This window comes from Narcine bancroftii, chromosome 2 (assembly GCF_036971445.1).
Source record: "Narcine bancroftii isolate sNarBan1 chromosome 2, sNarBan1.hap1, whole genome shotgun sequence".
NCBI classification, from domain to species: Eukaryota; Metazoa; Chordata; class Chondrichthyes; order Torpediniformes; family Narcinidae; genus Narcine; species Narcine bancroftii.
Genome location: NC_091470.1, coordinates 275,097,145 through 275,119,832, shown reverse-complemented (window position 1 = coordinate 275,119,832; position 22,688 = coordinate 275,097,145). Strand labels below are relative to the sequence as shown.

Genomic DNA, 22,688 nt, shown 5'->3' with positions numbered 1-22,688 from the left:
GGTGTGTGTGTGTGGGGTGTGGGGGTGTGTGTGTGTGTGGGGTGTGGGGGTGTGTGTGTGTGTGGGGTGTGGGGGTGTGTGGGGTGTGCGGTGTGTGTGGGGGGCAGCTGGGGCGAGGATCCGCAGTCAGTAGGAGCTCAGATGAGTGGGCAGTTGGGGACAAAGATAAGGGGGGTGGGGGTGGGTTGACTTTTTCATGGGTGCTACAAAAACACCCAATTTTTGGGCCAAAGGTGGGAATTGACTGTTATGTGGTATCGATGATTACACGACTATAAATGGTAAGAGCAATCACAGGAGATTTGTGATTCCCAAGTACTGGAGGACAGAAGCCTCAAGTACTAGAAGCATGAAAGACGTCAGAGCTACCAAGTGGAGAGTGTAGACTCAGCAAGAAAGTGCCTCAGAAACAATTATAGTGTGAAAAAAAAAACAGGATTCTTGCTTGAAGGGGAAAGGATGAGTGGTCCAAGGATTTGCTAACACCAGAGAGGAGCTTGTCATTGATTGAACGTACTGCTTAGGAATGTAGCTACTAACACGTGCAATTGCCAAATACACATCAGTGATTGAGGGCGAGTAACTCCATGCCAAAAAAATATCCTTGTCAGTAATCAAGCCCATGAACTTGTAAAATACATTTCAAGCAGCACTTGAACAACTTTATGGGGAAGCATACACATTTTTCCAATTTCTCAAATAAAAAAACTTTTACGTTCTATCTTTATTTTCAAAACCTAGATATCAAAGGAAATAACAGATGGAAAGAATTTTCAGAAAGCATTTGAATAATGGTGAAAACTTGGCTCAACTACTCCCAAGAAATCAATTAACTGAAGTCTCAGCCCCCCACAATGTCAAAGGCTTGGAAAGGATGCGGAACGGATTACTAAAATTACCCTTGCAAAGATAGGCTTCTGTTGTCGAGGGAACGGAGAAGCTGGTGTTGTCCTCCCTGGAGTAGGGGAGATTAGACGAGTTTGAAAATTGCTTCAGATGGGATGGAGACAGATTTAATTGGCATAAAAAAAAGAGTGCAATATTTGTGTTTTTATTTTAAAAGGTGACTTGTTGAAAAGTAGAATAACAAGTCAATGAAAGTTTATATTACAAGAGAGCTAGAAAAACCCAGGATTGAGGAAAGAGCAGGAAATGTTGTTAATCAATAGCTCATTCAAGCTTCCTTCTGTGCTGTATCACTCTATGACTCTGCAGTGGAGGGAGAGAAGTCCTTAAAATGGAATATCGTGTCAGATCAACCTACTGATAAAAATGCCCCCAAATGGATAAATGATTAAAAACTTGAAATTATTTACCTTGGTCCTGTTCATTTGAAGAAACTCCCAAGAACACATCAGTGACATTTTCAGGGTTCAAGTGAGTGATGGCATCAGAGATTCTGTCCAGGGAAATGAGGGATTCTGCTGCATAGAGGTGACCCAGAAACCTGAACACAATCAAACATCAGAAATTAGATGCACAAAGTAAGAGAAGTGCTTGCTCACCAATCATTCCAACACCATCCCTATTCATTCATAGGTTCTAGATATCAATGGTGTTTATTGCCAATCTGTTTGCCCTTTAGCAGTGGATTGCCAGGCCATTTGAGAGACTAGTCTAGAGACAACCTTATAGCATGTACGGCATACTTTGTACACAAAGAGATTAGTGCATTCTACAATCTGAAATGCTATGATCAAAATTAATGTATTTCTATTTCAGATTTTTGAATTAAAAATTTAAATTTCCCACTTGCTGTCATTGGATTTGAACTATCTCATTAGTTTAGTTCTCGAATGCTAACTTAGTAACTTAAACCTCTATGCAAAAACACAATGCTGGAGAAACTCAGATCAAGCAGTGTCCTTTATATAGCAAACCAATGCCTCATGCCTGAGCCCCGTCATCAAGGCATGGAAAAATGTCGGCAGGTGTCTGAACAAAAAAGTAGGGGGGGGGGAGGTGTAGTCACAGAGGCAGGTGAACAGAGAGGGAAGGGGGGGGAGGAGGAGGAGGAGAACTGGAAAGGGGAAGGGAAGGGGGGGGGAAGAGGACAGCAGAAACCAGAAAGGTCAACATCAATGCCATCTGGCCGGAGAGTGCCCAGATGGAAGGTCAGGTGCTATTTCTCCAATTTGCGGATGGTCTTGGTGGATAGTACATCAGACCATAACAGACGTGGGAGTGTGACACAGAATTGAAATGGTTGGTCACTGGGAGGCTCCCATCACTGGTGCAGTCAGAGCGAAGGTGCTCAGCGAAGCCACCTCCCAATCTGCGCCTAGTCTCTCTGATGAAGAGAGGGCCACAAAGGGAGCATTGGATGCAGTAAATCAGCCCTCTGAATACATGTGAAATGTTGTTCCACTTTAAATGCTTGTTTGGGGTCCAGGACTCTGGTAAGGGAGGAGGTGTGGGTGCACAAGGGAAGGTGCTGGGGGGTAGGGATTGATGGGGATGGATAAGTGCATGAGGGAGTCATGGAGGGAGCAGCCCCTACGGAAGGCAGAGAAGGGAAAGATGTATCTGGCAGTGGGATCCGGTTGTTAAGTGGTGGAAACCATGGAAGATAATGTGTGGATGCAGAGGGCTTGTGGGTGGTAGGTGACGATGAGGGGGATTCAATATTTGTTGTGTCTGGGGGTATAGGGGGCCAGGGCAGATGAGCTGGAAATGGAGGAGATGCAGGTGAAGACGGAGTTGATGGTGGTGGAGGGGAAGCAACGTTTGTGTAAGAAGGCGAACACTTCAGAAGATCTGGACTAGAAGAGCTCGTCTTGGGAACAGATGCGGCTGAGACAGAGAAATAGAATCTCTGCAGGGGACAGGGTCCGAGAAACTGTAGTCAAGGCAGTCGCAGGAGCTAATGGGCTTGTAATAAATGTCAGCGGAAAGCTTGTCTCCAGAGATAGAGAGATCCAGGAAGGAAAGAGTGCTGTCAGAGATGGACCAAGTGAGTTTGAGATCGTTGAGCACAGTGAATGAAGTTGACCAGCCCCTACGGGTGCTTGAGGCAGCCGCAATGATGATAACTTTTACACAAACATTTGCATATATTTCAAGCAGGTTCCAGTTTTTATACCTATATCATATTTTGACTAACATTCTTCTTATATATGAAATAATAACACTAGATTGAGTAGATTGAATTTCATTTGCAGAAATTAAAGAAAGATGGTGGTATGGCTTTACCTAATATTAGATTTTATTATTGTGCAGTTAATATTTGATATTATTTTCCAGGTATATTATTCTGACAAACCAAAATGCCCTCATTGGATCGATTTGGAACTGAAATCCACACGGATGTATTCATTAGCTTCCTTATTGGGAGCTGCTCTTCCTTTTACAATTTCTAAGATTAGCAGACATACTTCTGACCCAATATTTAAACATACAATACAGTTTGCATTTCGCAAATTTTTTGATTTAAAAAATTTTGCTTTATCTAGTACTATTTATCTCCACTATTTTTTTCTCATCATCTATAATGTATCAAGCCTTTTCTTTTTGGAAAATCAAAGTAATTGTCTATTTTTCTGATCTGTTTATAGATGAATGTTTAATGCCTAAATATAATATACAAAAGTCACAATTGTTAGATATTTCCAAGTTAGAAGTTTTTTTGAATAAGATACTAACTTTCCTATATCATATCAACCTGATTCATTTGAATCTTTCCCATAAGGGTTTAATAGGTAATATTTACAATTATTAAAATTGCAATCAATCTCTTGTAAAAAAAAAAAAAAAAAAATTAGAGAAGCTTGGGAATTGGAACTTCAGTCATTTCTCCCAGAGGAACTTTGAGAAAAGATTTTTGGAAAGGTTAATACCTCTTCATTATGTGCCCGACATGCATTGATTCAGTTTAAAGTGGTACATCGCCTTCATCTGTTGAAAGATAAATTGGCCTGTATCTTTCCTAATGCTAGTCCTTTGTGCGATAGATGTAAATCACAAGTGGCCACTCTAACACACGTTTTGGTCTTGCTCTGGATTGAAGAAGTACTGGACAGATATTTTCAAGACTATGTCAATTATACTGGCGGGGACGGTGGGCAGAGCAGGCAGGTGGCAGGGAGAGGAGGCAGGCGGCGGGGGAGGAGGCATGTGGCAGGGAGGAGGGGTTGTGGAGAAGGGGGCAGAGAGGATGAGGGGTTATAGGGAAGGGTAAGGAGTAGTAAAGAGGATAAGTTAGTGAGATCGGGACTACAGTAGGTGTCTATGTTGGGAGTCATGTGGTTGGAGTCAGCATGGGAAGCTCTGGCCCAAGGGCAGCTGAGGCTCAGTTGAGCATCGGTAACTTAAACCACTCTGCTAGTCCCCCATTATCAAATTCACATTCCACCCTGATATCACTGGGTCTCCATACTTTGTTACTGAATCTCTCACACATCCTTTCTCACTTCCAGTTTCAACAACATTTTTTCCTTTTATAGCGGGTTTCCTTTTGAAAAATATGCAGAGTTATGAGAAAAGACCAAGACCATTTGCAAAAAAGGCTATATTGTTCTTTTTCAAGTAAATGCCCAAGAGGCAAATTTTAAGGAAGTAATTTCCTCACTCGGTTCAATCAATCCTGTTTAATAATAACTATATGGCTGTATATCTTTAGTTACTTACTTTAGAGATCCAGACAATTTGGGCTGCTGTAACAGATTCTCTGCATGGTTTAAGGCCATTAGGTTGTCACCAAGTGCAAGGGCAACGTATGCACTGCCAGCCAAAATGGAGCACCTTAAAAAAAAAGCGAACGTGACATGTGATATAATTAGCCCTGAATCATAATATTCCATCCATCACTGGATTTCAGTTTGGAGCCAAGATATGTTCTAGAATTTATATTATCTCTACTTTTGCCACTCTTTAGGATGCATTCCACTTTCTCCCACCCCAGCAACGTCTTGAGGTACATTAGGGAAGTGGATGAGGTTTTGGAATGTGTCCTTACCGCAAATTATCTAATTCCTGCTTCCTTAATGGAGAAGAGGGTGGGCCTGGAACCAAGTACTTCTCCCCTTCATGAGGCTTGCCACTGGAGGATGGGATAAAATAATTTCAGCAAGATATTTTGATTGATTATTTAACAAGTTTAATAGAGTTTCCTCTCTCAAGAATGTAGCCACACAAAAAAAACATTGAGCAGCATCAGCCGGGGTGGGGGGAAAAGAATGGTCGACTTTGCAGGTTGGAACACTTCAAGACAGAGTGTGCAGAGGGAAAATGGAAAGTCTAATAGGGACAGGATGGGATAAGTTGAACAGAGGCTAGATAGGAATTAGTGAAACAGGCAGGTGCAAATGAGGACAGATGGCCACTCCACCCCCTCGATCCCCATCGTACTAGCCATCTCCCTTCTACACTCTCAGTCTCAATGAAGGGTTCCAACCCTGAAACATTGACCATTCTGTTTCTCCACCCCACCCTCCACTGATGCTGTTCACCCTGCTGAGTTCCTCGATCCAGGATCTCTTTTGTTGTGTTCCAAAGTCAAGAATATGATGAAATACTATCTTCTTGCCCTGCATCCAGAATAAAGCAGTCATGCTTGAATGGCATCCTCTCCACCTCCCTGAATATTCAATCCCTAACCCACTAAAACCAGCAGATGCAGTGTGTTCCAGTTGAAAATACTCATTGGTAATGCCACTCCCATAGCAGTCAAACCTGTGACCTTTACCCCCAGACATGTGGTCAATTGTGCCTTCAGGCTCCCTTCCAGATCACTGCTGGGTCCAACAGTACTGTGGGAGTACCTTTACCAGAAGGTTCAAAGTGGTTCAAGTCAGTGACTCATGTACCTGCTGTTGTTTATTGTCCTTGAGCAGTAAAAGAAATGAGATGCTATTAACTACAAATAATGAAGGAGGCACAAATGTACTTGTTTCTGTGGAAGGAGATGTGGCTTATAACAAGGGAAGAGGATTTATGGTGAAATGATGACCTGGATCTTACCGACCTTTAAATGGAGCTACTGTTCACCAACTACTAGGTCTCATTAGAGATGCAGTGGAAGTGAGATCAATTGGCATGGTGAAGGGGGAGGATGGAGAGAAAGGTGAGGAATTGAAGAGGATTAAATCATGCACATGCAATGGCTTTTGATCAACGGGGGGGGGGGGGAGGGGGGGGGAAGAGTGTTGCTGAAGGAGAGGACCACGGGGAATAATCAGGAAGACCACCCCATATTCAGATATTGCTGCCTTCTGATATTTTTAATTCAAACACTTACACTAATCCTTTAGGATAGTCAACAAGTTGATCAATATATTAAAATTCCACTCTACTCCACTGACCAATAAACACACCTTTCGTTGTGCTGTACCTGCATGTCTCATTACTTTCACTGTTGGTTTCACCAGTGCCTGACTGATTGAAATTTCTTAAACCATTATCTTTCTTCATTTCTTGCTGATCTTCAGGGAGGAGAAGTAAAGCATTCCTTAGACAGATGGCTGCAAACTCCATGCTGGCTACTGGAATGGCTGATGACTGTCCATCACTGTTTGAAAAGAATGAAGCCAGGTAAATCATAGGATTCCTATTTTTAATATCCGAATTAAAATGCATCCTTTACTATTCAAAAAGGCTCGCAAGGTTCAGCTTCCCATATCAGCAAACACTCTCTGCCGAGACAGAAACGACCACAGTGACACCGCACAAAAGGAGGCTATTCAGCCCATTACACCTTTGCCAACTGAGGAAACTATTCAATTAGACCCATTGCCTCTTCTGAAGCATTTCCTTTTGGCAAGTTCTGTTGAATCAATATCTTCCATCCTTTCAGGCAGTACATTCCAGATCATAACTCTTTGCACTTCCTCATAATAGATTTTTCGACCAGTTTTCTTAGTTACAATTTTGAACCAGTACAGCACTGAACAAAATAAATTGTCAGGAGAAGAAGGGAGGAATATTCATTTTTTCAAAAACCAACAGAACCGATAGTTTAAAGGGATCATGAGGGGGAACTTCTTTACACAGAGTGGCAAGAGTATAGAATGAACTGCCATTAGAAGTGGTGAAATTTGGATCAGTACATGGATGGGAGGGGTTCGGAGAGATATGGTCTAAGTGCAGGTCAATGAGACGAGGCAGAATAGTTCAACACAGACTAGATGTGTTTTTGTGTTGTATGATGCCTAACAATACTTGTAATGCATGGTCTCTAATATAACCATATAACCACTTACAGCACAAAACAGGCCAGTTCAGCCCTACTAGTCCATGTTGTAACAAATCCCCAACCTCCTAGTCCCACTGACCAGCACCCGGTCCATACCCCTCCAGTCCTCTCCTATCCATGTAACTATCCAGTCTTTCCTTAAATGTAACCAATGATCCCGCCTCGACCACGTCTGTCAGAAGCTCATTCCACATCCCTACCACCCTTTGCGTAAAGAAATTTCCCCTCATGTTCCCCTTATAATTTTCCCCCTTCAATCTTAAACCATGCCCTCTAGTTTGAATCTCCCCCACTCTTAATTGAAAAAGCCTATCCACGTTTACTCTGTCTGTCCCTTTTAAAATCTTAAACATCTCTATCAAGTCCCCTCTCAATCCTCTATGCTCCAGAGAAAAAAGCCCCAGTCTGCACACCTTTCCCTGTAACTCAAACCTTGAAATCCTGTCAACATTCTCGTGAACCTTCTCTGCACTCTCTCTATTTTGTTTATATCTTTCCTATAATTTGGTGACCAAAACTGTACACAGTACTCCAAATTTGGCCTCACCAATGCCTTGTACAATTTCATCATAACCTCCCTACTCTTGAATTCAATACTCCAATTTTGGCCAACATTCCAAATGCCTTCTTCACCACACCATCTACCTGAGTATCAGCCTTGAGGGTACTATTTACCATCACTCCTAAATCCCTTTGTTGCTCTGCACATCTCAAATAGCCTACCATTTAATGCATATGACCTATTTAGATTTGCCTTTCCAAAATGTAACACCTCACACTTATCTGTATTAAATTCCATCAGCCATTTCTCAGACCACTCCTCCAGCCTTCCTAAATCACCTTTTAATCTACGGTAATCAGGAAATTTCAAATTTCCAGTGAACATAACTGTTGAATATTTCATTGTCTAGCTTTTCTAATTTAGAACAGACCATTAGAATTAGAAGTCAGACTCCAGCATTTAATTATCTCAGCCCCATTTTCTTGCACTAACCCCACTTCAAAAAACCAACAACCCATCATTTAATTTTGAACCATTAAATCTGCGCCAAGAACCTAAACTATCAAATTAACTTTATAAAAATCTGAAAGTTTTAAGTTTCTATGGCAATAATCTTCATACATTACAGTCATACATGAACACTTGTTAAACCATTCACAGCAATTGGTGCATACAAGTAGCATTGCACTTAATACGCTCAACCACTCCATCTTGCACTCCTAGGAGGTGCTCACTCACTTGTACACAGTGTTCTGCATGGACTGTGAGGCCAGCACTATTTTTTGATGATAACCTTGACCCAGAATAGACTGTACAATCCCTTTTTTGCTTGGCAGCCCTCTGGTCTCTTGTTCTGATGTCTAAAGAAAGATAGACGTGAAGTTTAACATAAGGTACAGGTACAAGGGAAAGGAATAAAGTGAGCTTTAGAGTAAATGAAAATAGCTGGGTAACAGAAGTAATCCACTTACCCCCTTGTTGGCAGCAATGCAACACTCTGCTAGCCGCAGCCAAAGACGAGGATTTGAATGGTACACCTGAACTGCCTCCATCAAGCACTCAAAAGCTGCCAAAGGTCTGCCAATGTGCAACAGCTGGATTCCACAGTTATGTAACAGTTCATACCGCTTGTTTGTGAGCAGAGAACTCATTGGTCTGCCAGAAAACTTTTTCCCTTAAATCATCAAATTAGAGAAAAAAATGAATAAAGCAGAATTTAAAATGTTACTTTGTTCAATATATATATATAAATAATATATATATATATATATATACACGTCTCCAGAATAGAGGACCATCGCCTTCCCAAGATCGTGTTATATGGCGAGCTCTCCACTGGCCACCGTGACAGAGGTGCACCAAAGAAAAGGTACAAGGACTGCCTAAAGAAATCTCTTGGTGCCTGCCACATTGACCACCGCCAGTGGGCTGATATCGCCTCAAACCGTGCATCTTGGCGCCTCACAGTTTGGCGGGCAGCAACCTCCTTTGAAGAAGACCGCAGAGCCCACCTCACTGACAAAAGGCAAAGGAGGAAAAACCCAACACCCAACCCCAATCAACCAATTTTCCCCTGCAGCCGCTGCAACCGTGTCTGCCTGTCCCGCATCGGACTTGTCAGCCACAAACGAGCCTGCAGCTGACGTGGACTTTTACCCCCTCCATAAATCTTCGTCCGCGAAGCCAAGCCAAAGAAAAGAAGATAATATATATATAATATATATATATATATTATATATATATATATAATATCTTTTCTTTGGCTTGGCTTCGCGGACGAAGATTTATGGAGGGGGTAAAAGTCCACGTCAGCTGCAGGCTCGTTTGTGGCTGACAAGTCCGATGCGGGACAGGCAGACACGGTTGCAGCGGCTGCAGGGGAAAATTGGTTGATTGGGGTTGGGTGTTGGGTTTTTCCTCCTTTGCCTTTTGTCAGTGAGGTGGGCTCTGCGGTCTTCTTCAAAGGAGGTTGCTGCATCGATATATATAATATATAATACACATATATATATAAAACTGCAGCAAAATTTCCTTTTAAGCTAGTTCACTGCTATTGATCAAATGAGGATTAGTTAAATGGAAGTGGACTTCCAAAAACAAACCAGCATGGAGAAAATGCCAACATTCATAATCCCTTCACTTCAGAAATGCTCAGAAAGGTTGTTTTGCTTCAACAATAATTTCTGCACAAAATGTTGCTGACCACAAATGACAAAAAGCATCTAGGGAAGAGTACATAAAAATGTGTGTACATTGTGGCAATAATTTTTAAAAATAAAATATAATTGGATTATTTAGGCTGTATTTTCATAACAACAGGATGTCTTACAAAATGTTCCTGTCAAATTACTGTCAAAATGTGATCTCTACTGTAATGCAGGAAAAGCAGTAGTGTGTGCACCAAGCACTATTTCCCACAAATGATAGTCTCTTGAAAAATGAATGTTGGACCAAGGAGAACAAGCCTACAGTTCCAAGAATGGAGCAATTAAATCTTAAATCTGACAGTGTTCTGAAGTGCCTTGGAAGCGAGAGCTTCCATAATGAAACACTGAAGTAGCAGCTTAAATTTTGTGCTCAGATTTCTGGAGTAAGACAACTGACACCAAAATCCTTAGACACAAGCAAGAGAGCACTTACTCACTGTCCAACAGAAAATACATCACCACCAGATTGTACAAAAGCATAACTAATTGCAGTATTGACGTTTAATTTCAAATTCACTTACAATGAAAAATGTTTGCAGAAAATAGAGAAAAAAGGAACCAACCTTGATCTGTGTTTGTTCCTGCCAATTGTACACAAGCAATATCATTCTCCTGTAATGCTTTCTTGAAGTAGAAAATTCCTAGATTGTGTTTTCCCATTGCAAAATGGATGCATCCAAGATTATTCCAGAACATGCACCGAATGCATTCACCTGTGAGTAAAAGTTAAAGGTGAAAAGTTACTGTACTAAAAAAACAAGACATGATTTTAGCATGAGAGGCTTTGATTTCAAGATAAATATTAAAGTGATGCAAGTATCCTGACAGGAAGTTCAGTAATCACTGGGCACTTTGAATGGTAGAAAATTTCAGGAAAATTTCTGCTCTGGTAGAAGTGTAAAAATGTTAGAATTTTTTATGCAAATTCCATCGTGTAATTTTTCCACTTGTACCCCTACACATTTTTACAGAGCAACTGCAATGTAAATTGACCACAGCCACTCCATAAGAAATAGGCCTAATGAATACATCATTCCCACCCCTCCCCTTCCCCCCCACCACCCGACAAACTTCGCAACCCAGGAAGGCTGTGTAAAAGTCCCCCTGTGTAAATGACCACATCGGGACACACCAGAGGTAAGCATTTTTTTTTTCCCAAAATAATTCTGAAGTTTCTGTGTAAAAATGCCAAGTGAGGCAGGTGCATGAAAAACAGCCCAAAACAAATATCTTTTAGGCAGAAGAAGACAATCAGCAGTGCTCAGTATGAAAAGGCAACTTTTAAAGGGGAAATACTTGAAATACAAACATTTGCAAGGCCAACTGGAATGATTTTTCAGGACAGATGCAATATGCTGACTGGCCCCTTTTGAGCTGTAGCACTCTGAATCCTGAGTGAAATGAGGTCAATGAAATGTTTGTAGTGAGATTAAAGGGTTAAAATTAAGAACTCTATGCAAATCTCATCCAACAATTATGGGAGATTTGCTTCATACAAGTAACCAAAGAGGAATTTTCCAACTTGGATGAGGAATTAATTTTGGCTATGGCTCGATAAGAGAAAGGTCTGAAAAACCCAACATAACATACGCCAAAGATCTATGTGGTACTTCAGTGACACTGAACGATAAAGTAGAAAGAGAAAATGGTCATCCACTTGTAACTCCTTTACAGATGAACTGAACATCTGAAATTACTTTTGTTAGATGCAAATTCATACGCAGGTTGGAAAAATGCCCACTCAAACACCTGACACTTGCAGATCAAACCTTACAACCTGAATGGCTTCTCCTCCCACACATTCACACCAGTAACTCTAGCGATCTGTTTCTCATCTATTCAGCAACCTCAGGAATATCACCCTGACAACATTAATTTCATAGTTCTGCATCATTGCCATCTGTCTCGAGCTGTCATTATCTAACTTTGCCATACTCTTCAAACAACAGCAGATGGGCAAAAATTCCCTTTGGCTAAACACAGAAAGCCAAAGCTTTGTCTTCAGGTTCAATCTCCAGTCATTGGCTCCATTATCCACAGCATCCTTCTGCAAATTAACCAGTTAGTTCATTACCACGCATTACAAAGAAAGAGAAATGAGCTTTAAACCCAATATTCTCATATTCAAACAGAGACCATCCGTTTCCATCTTGCTCAATTCTATTCGTGTCAGGCCACCAGCTGCTGGAATCATGTCTCATGTTTGTGTTACCCCTACTTGACTAATCCAACATGAAAATCCTACCTTCTGAAAGCCCGGGGCCATCTCAACTTAATGACCACAAGTTAATGCACAAGTCCCACTCACCTTTTACTCCATTTTACCAACTAGACTAATTTTTTTCCCCCATTTGTTGGAAGTGTAACCCAAACAATCTCAGGAAGGTGGTGAGAGCAATTGTCCTGAAACCCACAAGCAAAACACAGTTTAATATCTGGAACTGGGGTGATGAATCAGCAAACAGGAGGGAGACTGAAAATTTGGCTGAATGGAGCACCAACAACAACCTCGCTCTCAATGTCACCAAAACCAAGTGGTTAATTGTTGACTTCAGGAAGGGAAAACCAGACATGTACGACCCAGTGAAGTGGAGGGTGAGTGAATTTAAGTTCTTGGGAGTTACTATTTCGGAGGTGTTTCCTGAACCCAACACACAAATGGCATCTTGAAGAAAGCATGTCAGCGCCTCTACTTCCTCAACAATTTTCAGAGGTTTGTCATGATATCAGAAACCCTGGCAAATTTCCACCGATGTGTTGGAAAGTGTGCTGACTGGTTATATCACAGTCTAGTATGGGGACACCAGCCTGAGCATAAAGCCTTGCAAAGGGTAGTGGACACAGTCCAGGACATCACAGACAAAATCCTTCCCACCATCAAAAACATCTACAGGGAATGCTGCTGCCAGACACCAGCAGCAATCATCAAGGATCCATATCACCCAGTACATGCTCTGTTCTCGCTACTACCATCAGGTAAGTGGTCTAGGTGCCACAAGAATAGTACCACCAGGTTCAGGAACAGCTGCTCCCCCACACCCCCCTTACCATCATACTCCTCAACAACAAACTCAATCAAGGACCCATTTAAGGACTCTTACTTTTGCACTTTATTGATTTTTTTTCATCTCTATATTGAGTTTTGTTTTCTTTATTTGCTTACATGTGTACATTGAGCAGCTTTTTTGCTCTACTAGTAAGTGGTAATTCTGCTTCGTCTACAGGAAAGTGAATCTCAGGGATGCATGTGATGTCATGCATGTACTCGGACAATAAATCTGAATCTGAACAGAAATATAATGATTGTATCAGATTCCACTACCTCTCTGGCAGTAAGGAATTCAAACACTTCAGCAAGCAAGGCATTAGAATACAGTCCTAAAACAGTCAAATGGTTAACATGGACTTGATGGGCTGAAGGAACTATTTTGTGCTGTACATCTCTGAACACTCAAATACATATGCATTCATGGACTCTATCTCTTTTTTTTTAAAGCTTCAGCCATTAACTCCAACCTCCTCAGTCATAAATTCACACAGCCCTTCAGCCCAACTGTCTATGCTGACCTCAACATCCCACCCTCACTAATCTCACCTGCCTGCCTGGCCCAAATCCCTCTAAAACCATCCTATCTATTCTATTCCCAGCCACCTCCATCACAGCCCAGCCACCTCCATCACAGCCCAGCCACCTCCATCACAGCCCAGCCACCTCCATCACAGCCCAGCCACCTCCATCACAGCCCAGCCACCTCCATCACAGCCCAGCCACCTCCATCACAGCCCAGCCACCTCCATCACAGCCCAGCCACCTCCATCACAGCCCAGCCACCTCCATCACAGCCCAGCCACCTCCATCACAGCCCAGCCACCTCCATCACAGCCCAGCCACCTCCATCACAGCCCAGCCACCTCCATCACAGCCCAGCCACCTCCATCACAGCCCAGCCACCTCCATCACAGCCCAGCCACCTCCATCACAGCCCAGCCACCTCCATCACAGCCCAGCCACCTCCATCACAGCCCAGCCACCTCCATCACAGCCCAGCCACCTCCATCACAGCCCAGCCACCTCCATCACAGCCCAGCCACCTCCATCACAGCCCAGCCACCTCCATCACAGCCCAGCCACCTCCATCACAGCCCAGCCACCTCCATCACAGCCCAGCCACCTCCATCACAGCCCAGCCACCTCCATCACAGCCCAGCCACCTCCATCACAGCCCAGCCACCTCCATCACAGCCCAGCCACCTCCATCACAGCCCAGCCACCTCCATCACAGCCCAGCCACCTCCATCACAGCCCAGCCACCTCCATCACAGCCCAGCCACCTCCATCACAGCCCAGCCACCTCCATCACAGCCCAGCCACCTCCATCACAGCCCAGCCACCTCCATCACAGCCCAGCCACCTCCATCACAGCCCAGCCACCTCCATCACAGCCCAGCCACCTCCATCACAGCCCAGCCACCTCCATCACAGCCCAGCCACCTCCATCACAGCCCAGCCACCTCCATCACAGCCCAGCCACCTCCATCACAGCCCAGCCACCTCCATCACAGCCCAGCCACCTCCATCACAGCCCAGCCACCTCCATCACAGCCCAGCCACCTCCATCACAGCCCAGCCACCTCCATCACAGCCCAGCCACCTCCATCACAGCCCAGCCACCTCCATCACAGCCCAGCCACCTCCATCACAGCCCAGCCACCTCCATCACAGCCCAGCCACCTCCATCACAGCCCAGCCACCTCCATCACAGCCCAGCCACCTCCATCACAGCCCAGCCACCTCCATCACAGCCCAGCCACCTCCAACTATTCAAGACCCAAAGCAACAGAATTCCCTCCTTCACTCATTAAAGATGCAGCTTAAGGTTCACTCTTTGACTAAACTTCTTATGTGCCTCAGCATCTTGGTGTCATATTTCTTCTCAATGCTGAACCCTTTGCCTTGATAAGAAATACTTTACCAATGCTACCTAGTGTTGGGAATAAGCGGTGTTAGACACTAACTGTAAATAGAAAATTGAAATGAACAGTCTTTAGCAGAGATCACCTGCTGAGTTTCTCCACCATTGTGTGTTTTTACTTCAACTATTGTATCTACAGATTTTCATTTTTCACTTCACTGGAACGCAATCGTATCACAAGGGAAAAGAAAACTATTTCTTAGAAAGCAGTATAGGATATTTGACACCCTAGAAAATGAAGAAAATCACCTAATCAAAAAAAATTGAACCACATATATAGTTTTCATGTATTGTTCTCGATTGTGACTTAAATTTACTGAAAATTATTGTAAACATCAGTATCTTTGGATTCCTACCTGTGCTGAGAAACCCCGGGTGATCTGTGATGTTTGCACTATTCAATAGTTTCACTGCTTTTCGATAATTTCCCCTTAAATACTCAAAATTGCTTTTCAGAAACAGCGATGGAGCTGACTGCATTTAAAAGAAATAAATAGCTTGTAGATACACATGTATATTTGAAACCAAATGATAAATCAAAGCCTAGTAATATCACCAAAATCATCTTATGTGATGACAATCACAGTCCATATAAATGAATTGATCTTCAAATACTAGAACACAAAGATGATGCGTTTCCTCCATAACTATTCACTTATGTACAAATGGCATATTCCCTGCACCATTTAGCTTTAACCATAATTCCACTGAGCACATTCATGTCAAAGTCAAAATGTTCTTTAGAGACTTGACCAGAAAACCTAGGCTGTCACATCTAGTTCAGTGCATTTTCAGGTGATTATTGAACATTGTATGGTATTAGTCAAAAGAGCTGGGGAATTCTCTCCATTGCAGAGGCAGAAATTTTCCCTGCATTAAAAATATTCGCATTAAGCATGAATCTGTAAAGATTGCACACCAAAGCTGGAAATGGTAACAGGAAGGATAGCTCTTCCTTGACTCGCAAGAACAAGTTGGGTCTCATGGGCTCTTTCTATGCTGCTTAGTCCAAGGATTCCCTTCCATGATCAAGTGTCTCAATGCAAATCCACCTCAATCAATATCAACACTGATGGTCTGATCATTATTTTGTTGATAATAGTTACTGTGGATAAATTGGCTGTCAGACTTTCTACAATGACGACACTTCAAAATAAAAATCACAGCAACTGTTTATATTTGACTATGCCACGGTTATCAAAGGCACTCTACAAAAGCAAGCACTGTGGATAGACATTATTTTAATACAGAATAATGGAGCGTGGCACTTAAGGAAAATACAACCAAAGAGAGAGCCCTCTTTCAGGCAGGTGTTCCTAGTCTTCTCTCTTCAGCAAATTTTAAATGACCTTAAATTATGCACAAACCTCCAAGGCCATGAAGCACTAGAGCAAAGGAATCCAAGTGAGACCACACCTGCAGTACTTGGTACAAGTCTGCCCTTTCTAGCTGAGAAAAGATACATTAAAGGATGCAACAAAGGTTTACACTGAATCAAAGATTTCTGGAATGAGAGGGGTGTGTTCTCTGAGGGGCTAAGCAGACTAGACCACACTTGAGATAAATGAGAAGAAAATGTAGGTAAAATTTTCCCCGGGCTGGCATGTCTGGAACTGCATCACAGGGAGGTACGTAAGTGGGTGCATTCAAGACAGTCATCAAGTGATTTTGGATATTAAAAGAAATCAAGTGATGCGGTTAATGAAGGAGGGCACCAGTGAGGCAAAGCAGCAGCTGTGGACCTGTTGATTGGCGAAGCAGGTAAGAGACGAAAAGTCGACGGCTACTTCCATGTTAATGGAGTCAGTCATACAGTGTGGAAACAGGCCTTCAGCCCAATTTGCCCATGCCAATCAAAATGCCCCACCCAAACTAGTCCCACCTGTCTGAATTTGACCCATATACCTTTAAACCTATCTACAGACTCATGACCCTCAGGCTGAAGACATTTCTCCATCTCTGTTTTAAATTGATGCCCTTTTATCCTGAATTTGTGCCCTCTTGCCCTAGACTCCCCAGCCATGAGAAACACCCTTGTCGCATCTACTCTGTCCAGGCCTTTCAGCGTTAGAAATGTGGGATGTCCCCCCTTATCCTTCTATCCCCCGAGTGCACTGTTTTTATTCAAATTCAGCACGTCCTCAGGAGTTTGCGGAGGAGCTAGTGGAGTTGTTCAAGTGAACCGGTACGGACTTGAAGGGCCGACATGGCCTGTTTCCGTGCTGTAAACGGTTATATGGTTATTCATCCAATGTTTATACCTGCTTCAACCATCTCCTCTGCAGCCATTCCATGCACCCACTGCCTGCCCTCTGTGTAAGAAAAGCCACCCCCTCAGCTTCCTGTTAAATCCCTCCCTGCTCACCTTAGATCTGTCCTCTCGTTACCCATGTTCTGAAACAGTATGCAAAACAACTGTCAATACGTCACCTGATAGAAAAGAAATGAGCTACTGTGGAGGAGGGCTCAGGAAAGAGTTTCAGGATTTAACAATCCCACAGCAGATGAAATGAAAGCTACACCATGTGCTGTATATTCACATGTTCCAGGAGCAAAAGCAGCAAGTTAAGACGAGAGTGACATTGTTTGCTTTGGCAGGTCAGGCAGTAACTGCAAGATTTACGGAACCAGAAGCGCAATGGAGACTTTTTAAGGCATTGATAGGAGCTAGAACACACTAACCGAAAGGGCAAAACAGAGCCCACGGGGCCCTTTTAAAGGAAATTGGATAATTTAGAAGGCTGAAGGGAGGGAAGACCAGTGGAGTGCGAAATTGGAAAGCCCTTTCAAAGATCTGGCGCATGCCTCCCTACACCATCACATTTCAAAATTGCCATAAACCCCCATCGGCCATACGCAGGTTTATTTCAGCAAATGAAAGTGGTGGGTGAATAGAGTGCATACAGACTAGATATATTCCCGAGATTTAACACAGATGCAGAGCAGAACCAGTTCTGCCATATTGACTTACATTTCCAGCTGTATTCATAACAGATTTGATTTCTCGTTTACAAGCTTTTAGAGATTTCATCTGAACATAGGCTCTCACTTTACACTGCAAAAAGAAAAAAAATGAAGATGTAGAAAGAAAAAGCACAAACACCACCAGAAAGGCTCTTGCAAATGCTACACATTTCTTCTATTTCAGACCAACTTGGGGGTACTTGTACACAAAAATAACATTGCTTCGTCACTACTTCTCCATTAACTGACAACAATGATCTTTTACTTCCAATTAACCGGGGTGGGGGACGACCACACACCCACGCACCCACGCACCCACGCACCCACGCACCCACGCACCCACGCACCCACGCACCCACGCACCCACGCACCCACGCACCCACGCACCCACGCACCCACGCACCCACGCACCCACGCACCCACGCACAGCCAACTTTGGCTCTTACATCCTTCATTTTAAAATCAGCAACCTTCAGCATCAACTCGTCTCAAAACCCTTCAACTGTGAGCATTTGGTAAATCCTCTCCCTTCCCCTACCACACGTCACCTCAGCTCGTAGGAAAGCAAGAGTTACTAAAGATAAATCATTCACATACCTGATGAATTTTAGACTTTGCAGCTTCCACCATTGCTCCAGCATCAACTTTCTGATTGGAGGCATCTTTGCAAGCCTTTGTTCAAATGACAACAGTGAAAAGTAACCTTAGCAAGCTTGATATTCCTGCATACCATAATGAGTACACTTTGGAGGTAAGATTTAATTAAAAATATGAAAATAATGCAGTAAATACTTAGCAGCTCAGGCAGCTTCTGTGGAGAGCGTCAATGTTTTAGCTTAAATACTTCAAATTTCAATTTTTTTAAATTTTTAGACATACAGTATGGTAACAGGCCCTTCTGGCCATGAGCCCATGCCACCCAAATTAACCTATAATCCTTGTAGATTTTGCATGAGAAAAGGCCAAGTATTTCTAATATTCTGCTTTTATTTCGGATTTCTCATCTTGGCCGCTTTTTGTATTTCTGATGCTCAATTCTTCTCTTCTACCACAGCAACAACTATCAGAATATATTCCTCTGACTCCAGTGTTCCCTCATTTTGGTTATTTTATTGATTTATTTATAAGATTATATGGATGTTCATGGAAGCGAAATGCTTGGAGGGTCATGGGATGCAATGCAAGTAAATGGAGATCCTCGGTCAGCGGGCCAAAGGACCTCCTTACATGCTATATAACTATGGTTTTAATGATCTACCTTCAGTGGTAATGGGGAAGCCACAGGTATGTTATGTAGGACTAGATGTTAATATCCCTTATTGCATGGCTGAGACTTGCTGCCTAGACTCTGTGGGGTAGCCAAGTAACATACAAATGTGAAAGCCTTTGTCAGAGAGGAATCAGGGATCAGAGAAGTTCAAGATTTTCATCAGGCAGATTCAAGAATTAAACATTTATTAGACCATTTTGGATCACAACAAAATATGAAGCACGATTGCCAGCCACAGAGTGAATGAATTCAGGTGCACAAGAGATCGGAATTGGAAAGCAGCAGGAAATGCTGCATTGGTGGAGTAGCCAGGCCAGGAATCAGAAGCAGAGCCCAAGGAGCTTGCCACAGTTGGAAATGAACAGTTGTGATTTGACTGTGGGAGAGGACATGTTGGAGGGTTGCTTGCGGAGAAAAGGCACAATCGCTCAAATACTAGAATTACCATTTGATGATTAGCATCTTGGCAACTTTGCATAAGACTGGAGCATACTACGTTCAATCAATAGGTTTACTATTTGAATGCAGTATGCTCCAGTCTCACGCAAAGTTACCGTGATGCAGAAGACTCCAGAAGGTAACAGTCACAGGTTCCGACCCCGTCCATTGAATGTATCTAAGTGAGATGCTGCCTCAAAGCAGCTAACATTATAAAGGGCCCCCATCAACCTGATCACAACCTCTTCTCACAGCTACCTTCAGGCAGAATATACAGAAGCCTGAAGACCAGCTCCTCTAGATTCAAGAACCTTTTCTTTCCAGCAGCTGCCAGGATCTTGGAACTCAATTTGTTACTCTAATCAGGGACTGCCCTGTCACACAAAAAGGACTATCTACACCAGGGGTGTCAAACTCAAATTCACAGAGGGCCAAAATTAAAAATTTGGAGCAAGTCGTGGGCCAAACTAAATATTTATTGAAAATTTTCAACAACATCTGCATGTTTTCTCTTCTTTCAACATATGTAATGTTAAACTTTTTCTTATTAAAATAAATGTTTAATAATAGTTTTGGTTAAACTCTTTCCAGAAGAAGCATTAACAAATGAGAAATAAAATATTCAATAAATAATATTTCTCTGTAGCCTTTAAGCTCCTTTTAAATGTATTTTTTTTCACAAGCCAACAAGTCAAAAAAATAACAACTTGCTTCAATGACAAACAGGTTTGTCTTTTAAAATGATGAACATATAGTCTGCCTCCCACCTGTCTTGAAAGTCCTGTTTTCTGTCTTTCGTTTGGCCATTTTTCGTAAGGGGTTTATTACATGCGAGTTGGGCGACAGGTCGTAGATGCTAATGAAAGTAAAGAGAGGAGGTGGGGGCGATTAGCGGGCTGACGGGCCAGCGCCAACACATTTGCAAAGCATTCTGGGATTTGTAGTATTAGCTGTGCATGCCCTATACTGGTGCGGTGGCCAGCGGGCCAGCTCTAATACATATTTGATATGATCTTGTGGGCCAAATATAATTATATCACGGGCCAAATTTGGCATGTGTGATCTAGACTTTTACCTTTTTGCACTATTGTAACTCTGAATATTATCTATATTTTGTATTTATTGCTTTAATTTAATGCAAGCTATTGTCATTTTTTGTGAAGTGCTGTTCAACTGCAGCAAGTAAGAATTTTGGAACATATGTACATCGTACAATGTACATGAAAAGAGACTCGATCATATCATGATCTTTGACTTCTTACACCCGTTTCCTGAAGTAGTTCGGCACCTTATACAGGTTTAGAATCGCAAGTAAACACTTCACCTCCCATTGGACTGAGAGAGACATGCTGAGAGTCAACAATTTTTAGGGAATAGGCATGATTCCCTTGCAAATTGTGATATTTTTAAAATCATTAGACTAGGGACAGTGATAAATGGGGAGGAAAGATTCCAATTTTCCACAGGAGAATCCCCAGGCACTAATGTGCAAGGGGCATGGGAGGCTAAAGCGCAAAATGCATGCATTATCTTGGAGAAACATACAAAATCCCTCATGGAACTGCACCCAGTGGGTGCATGAAAGATGAATCAGCCAAAGAAAACATCTACCACAGAGGATCACAGACACAATTTGAGCCAATCCGTTTGGACTCCGTTCACTCAAGGGCTACAGAGAGGTCATTGTTAAGTATATTCAAGGCAGAAATAGGTTTTTGCACATCAAGTGAAGTGACAGATGAGTATAGTGCAGGAAAGTGGCACAGTTGAAAGATCAACTAGGATTTAATTGAGTAACAAAACAGAGAAATACCTCTATGACCTATCCCTAAGTTTATTCCTTACGCCCTTCGTCAAGGGCAACTGAAGAGTGACCATCTCATTTACGCTCACATGCCATGATGTGTATTTAAAAAATAGATTAGATATTCAAAAATCTAAACTGACAGCCAAGTAAGCCCCAAAGTAGAATCAGAGATTAAAATCAATTTAACCCTCAAGAAACCACACCAGTGCCAAAATAAAAATAAGATTAGGAGTGATGCAGACAAATTGCAAAGTGATAGTAGAATTAAAATGCACAGTGCTTTAATTTTAATTTAGAGATACAACACGGCAGCAGACTTTTCTGGTCCACAAGACCACCCCACACAATTATACCCAAGTGACCAATTAACCTACTAACTCCATCCATATGGGAGGAAACCAGAGAACTTGGAGGAATCCACGTGGACAGGGGGAAGAACGTACAAACTTGTGACAGACAACAGAGGATTCAAACTAGAGTCACTGGCACTGCAATAGCGTTGTGCTAACCACGACGCCCTGAACAGCAAAAAATTGTCACAGCACAGAACTCTATCCTTTCAGGGCCTTCTTACCAGCACTGAGCCACTGTATCAGCATTGAAGGAGTACTCAATGAATCACACTTTTATACTGTGCAACTGCTTTATTGGACAATTCAAATCTTATTCAGACAGCAACCCCCTCACTGAAGTCATACACCAATCTGGATTGTACACTTACCAGGAGTCACTCGGCCAAACAATGCATTGGTCATTTTATGGTCTGTAGGTAGGAGAAGTTTCTTCACCACTTGATGGTTTGGTAATACCTTTATCATAGACATTTGCATGCTCATCAACTGAGTAATTTTAACAGTGCAATCAGTTGTTTCCCCAAATACTGTTGGATTAGCTGAGGAACCAGCAAGGTAGTGAATCAGCAATGAATGGTGGAGCAGAGAGGTTGACCTCCGACTCCTGCTCTCATTTCTAATGTTTTATGCCAACAACCCTCTGTCTAGCTTAAGTTCCTCAGTCAAATTCCAAACAGCTCAGATATACTGACCTCACTGGACTTGCCGTTTTTGTTGTTTCCTTGTGAGATCATTTTCTCCAGAACTGCAAGCAGTAGCAAAGCTTTCTCAGGCTGGTACGTCAATAGATAAAGGTCAACGAGCAAGAAACACAGTGCTTGGGCAAATTTCTCTTCTGCTTAGGCGGAACAGAAACAACACAAAAATCAGACTTTAGTGAATAGAACACCATCCACCTCAAGCACAGAGAGAGGATATTGATAAAGACCTATTGACCCAAAACATAATCAGTGACACCACACTAAAGTCCCCTTGCTCAACCCAT

At 42.6% G+C, this 22,688-nt stretch overlaps 1 protein-coding gene across 4 annotated transcripts in view; it reads right to left on the bottom strand.

The window, feature by feature from the left end:
- The window catches only part of cnot10 (CCR4-NOT transcription complex, subunit 10), an 87,212-nt gene that overhangs the window by 52,277 nt on the left and 12,247 nt on the right, over positions 1-22,688 (bottom strand). For all 4 annotated transcript variants that reach the window (XR_011352161.1, XR_011352160.1, XM_069920982.1 and 1 more), the window contains exons 5-15: positions 22,396-22,538; positions 18,433-18,507; positions 17,843-17,926; positions 15,228-15,345; positions 10,462-10,611; positions 8,663-8,865; positions 8,430-8,551; positions 6,329-6,505; positions 4,955-5,038; positions 4,627-4,740; positions 1,317-1,447 (exon numbers count right to left, since the gene is read on the bottom strand). Coding sequence is in view for 2 of the 4 variants with exons in the window: in XM_069920982.1 (XP_069777083.1) it covers positions 1,317-1,447; positions 4,627-4,740; positions 4,955-5,038; positions 6,329-6,505; positions 8,430-8,551; positions 8,663-8,865; positions 10,462-10,611; positions 15,228-15,345; positions 17,843-17,926; positions 18,433-18,507; positions 22,396-22,538 (1,401 nt within the window). In the remaining 2 variants the exon portion in view is untranslated. The remainder of the gene's footprint in view (positions 1-1,316; positions 1,448-4,626; positions 4,741-4,954; positions 5,039-6,328; positions 6,506-8,429; positions 8,552-8,662; positions 8,866-10,461; positions 10,612-15,227; positions 15,346-17,842; positions 17,927-18,432; positions 18,508-22,395; positions 22,539-22,688) is intronic.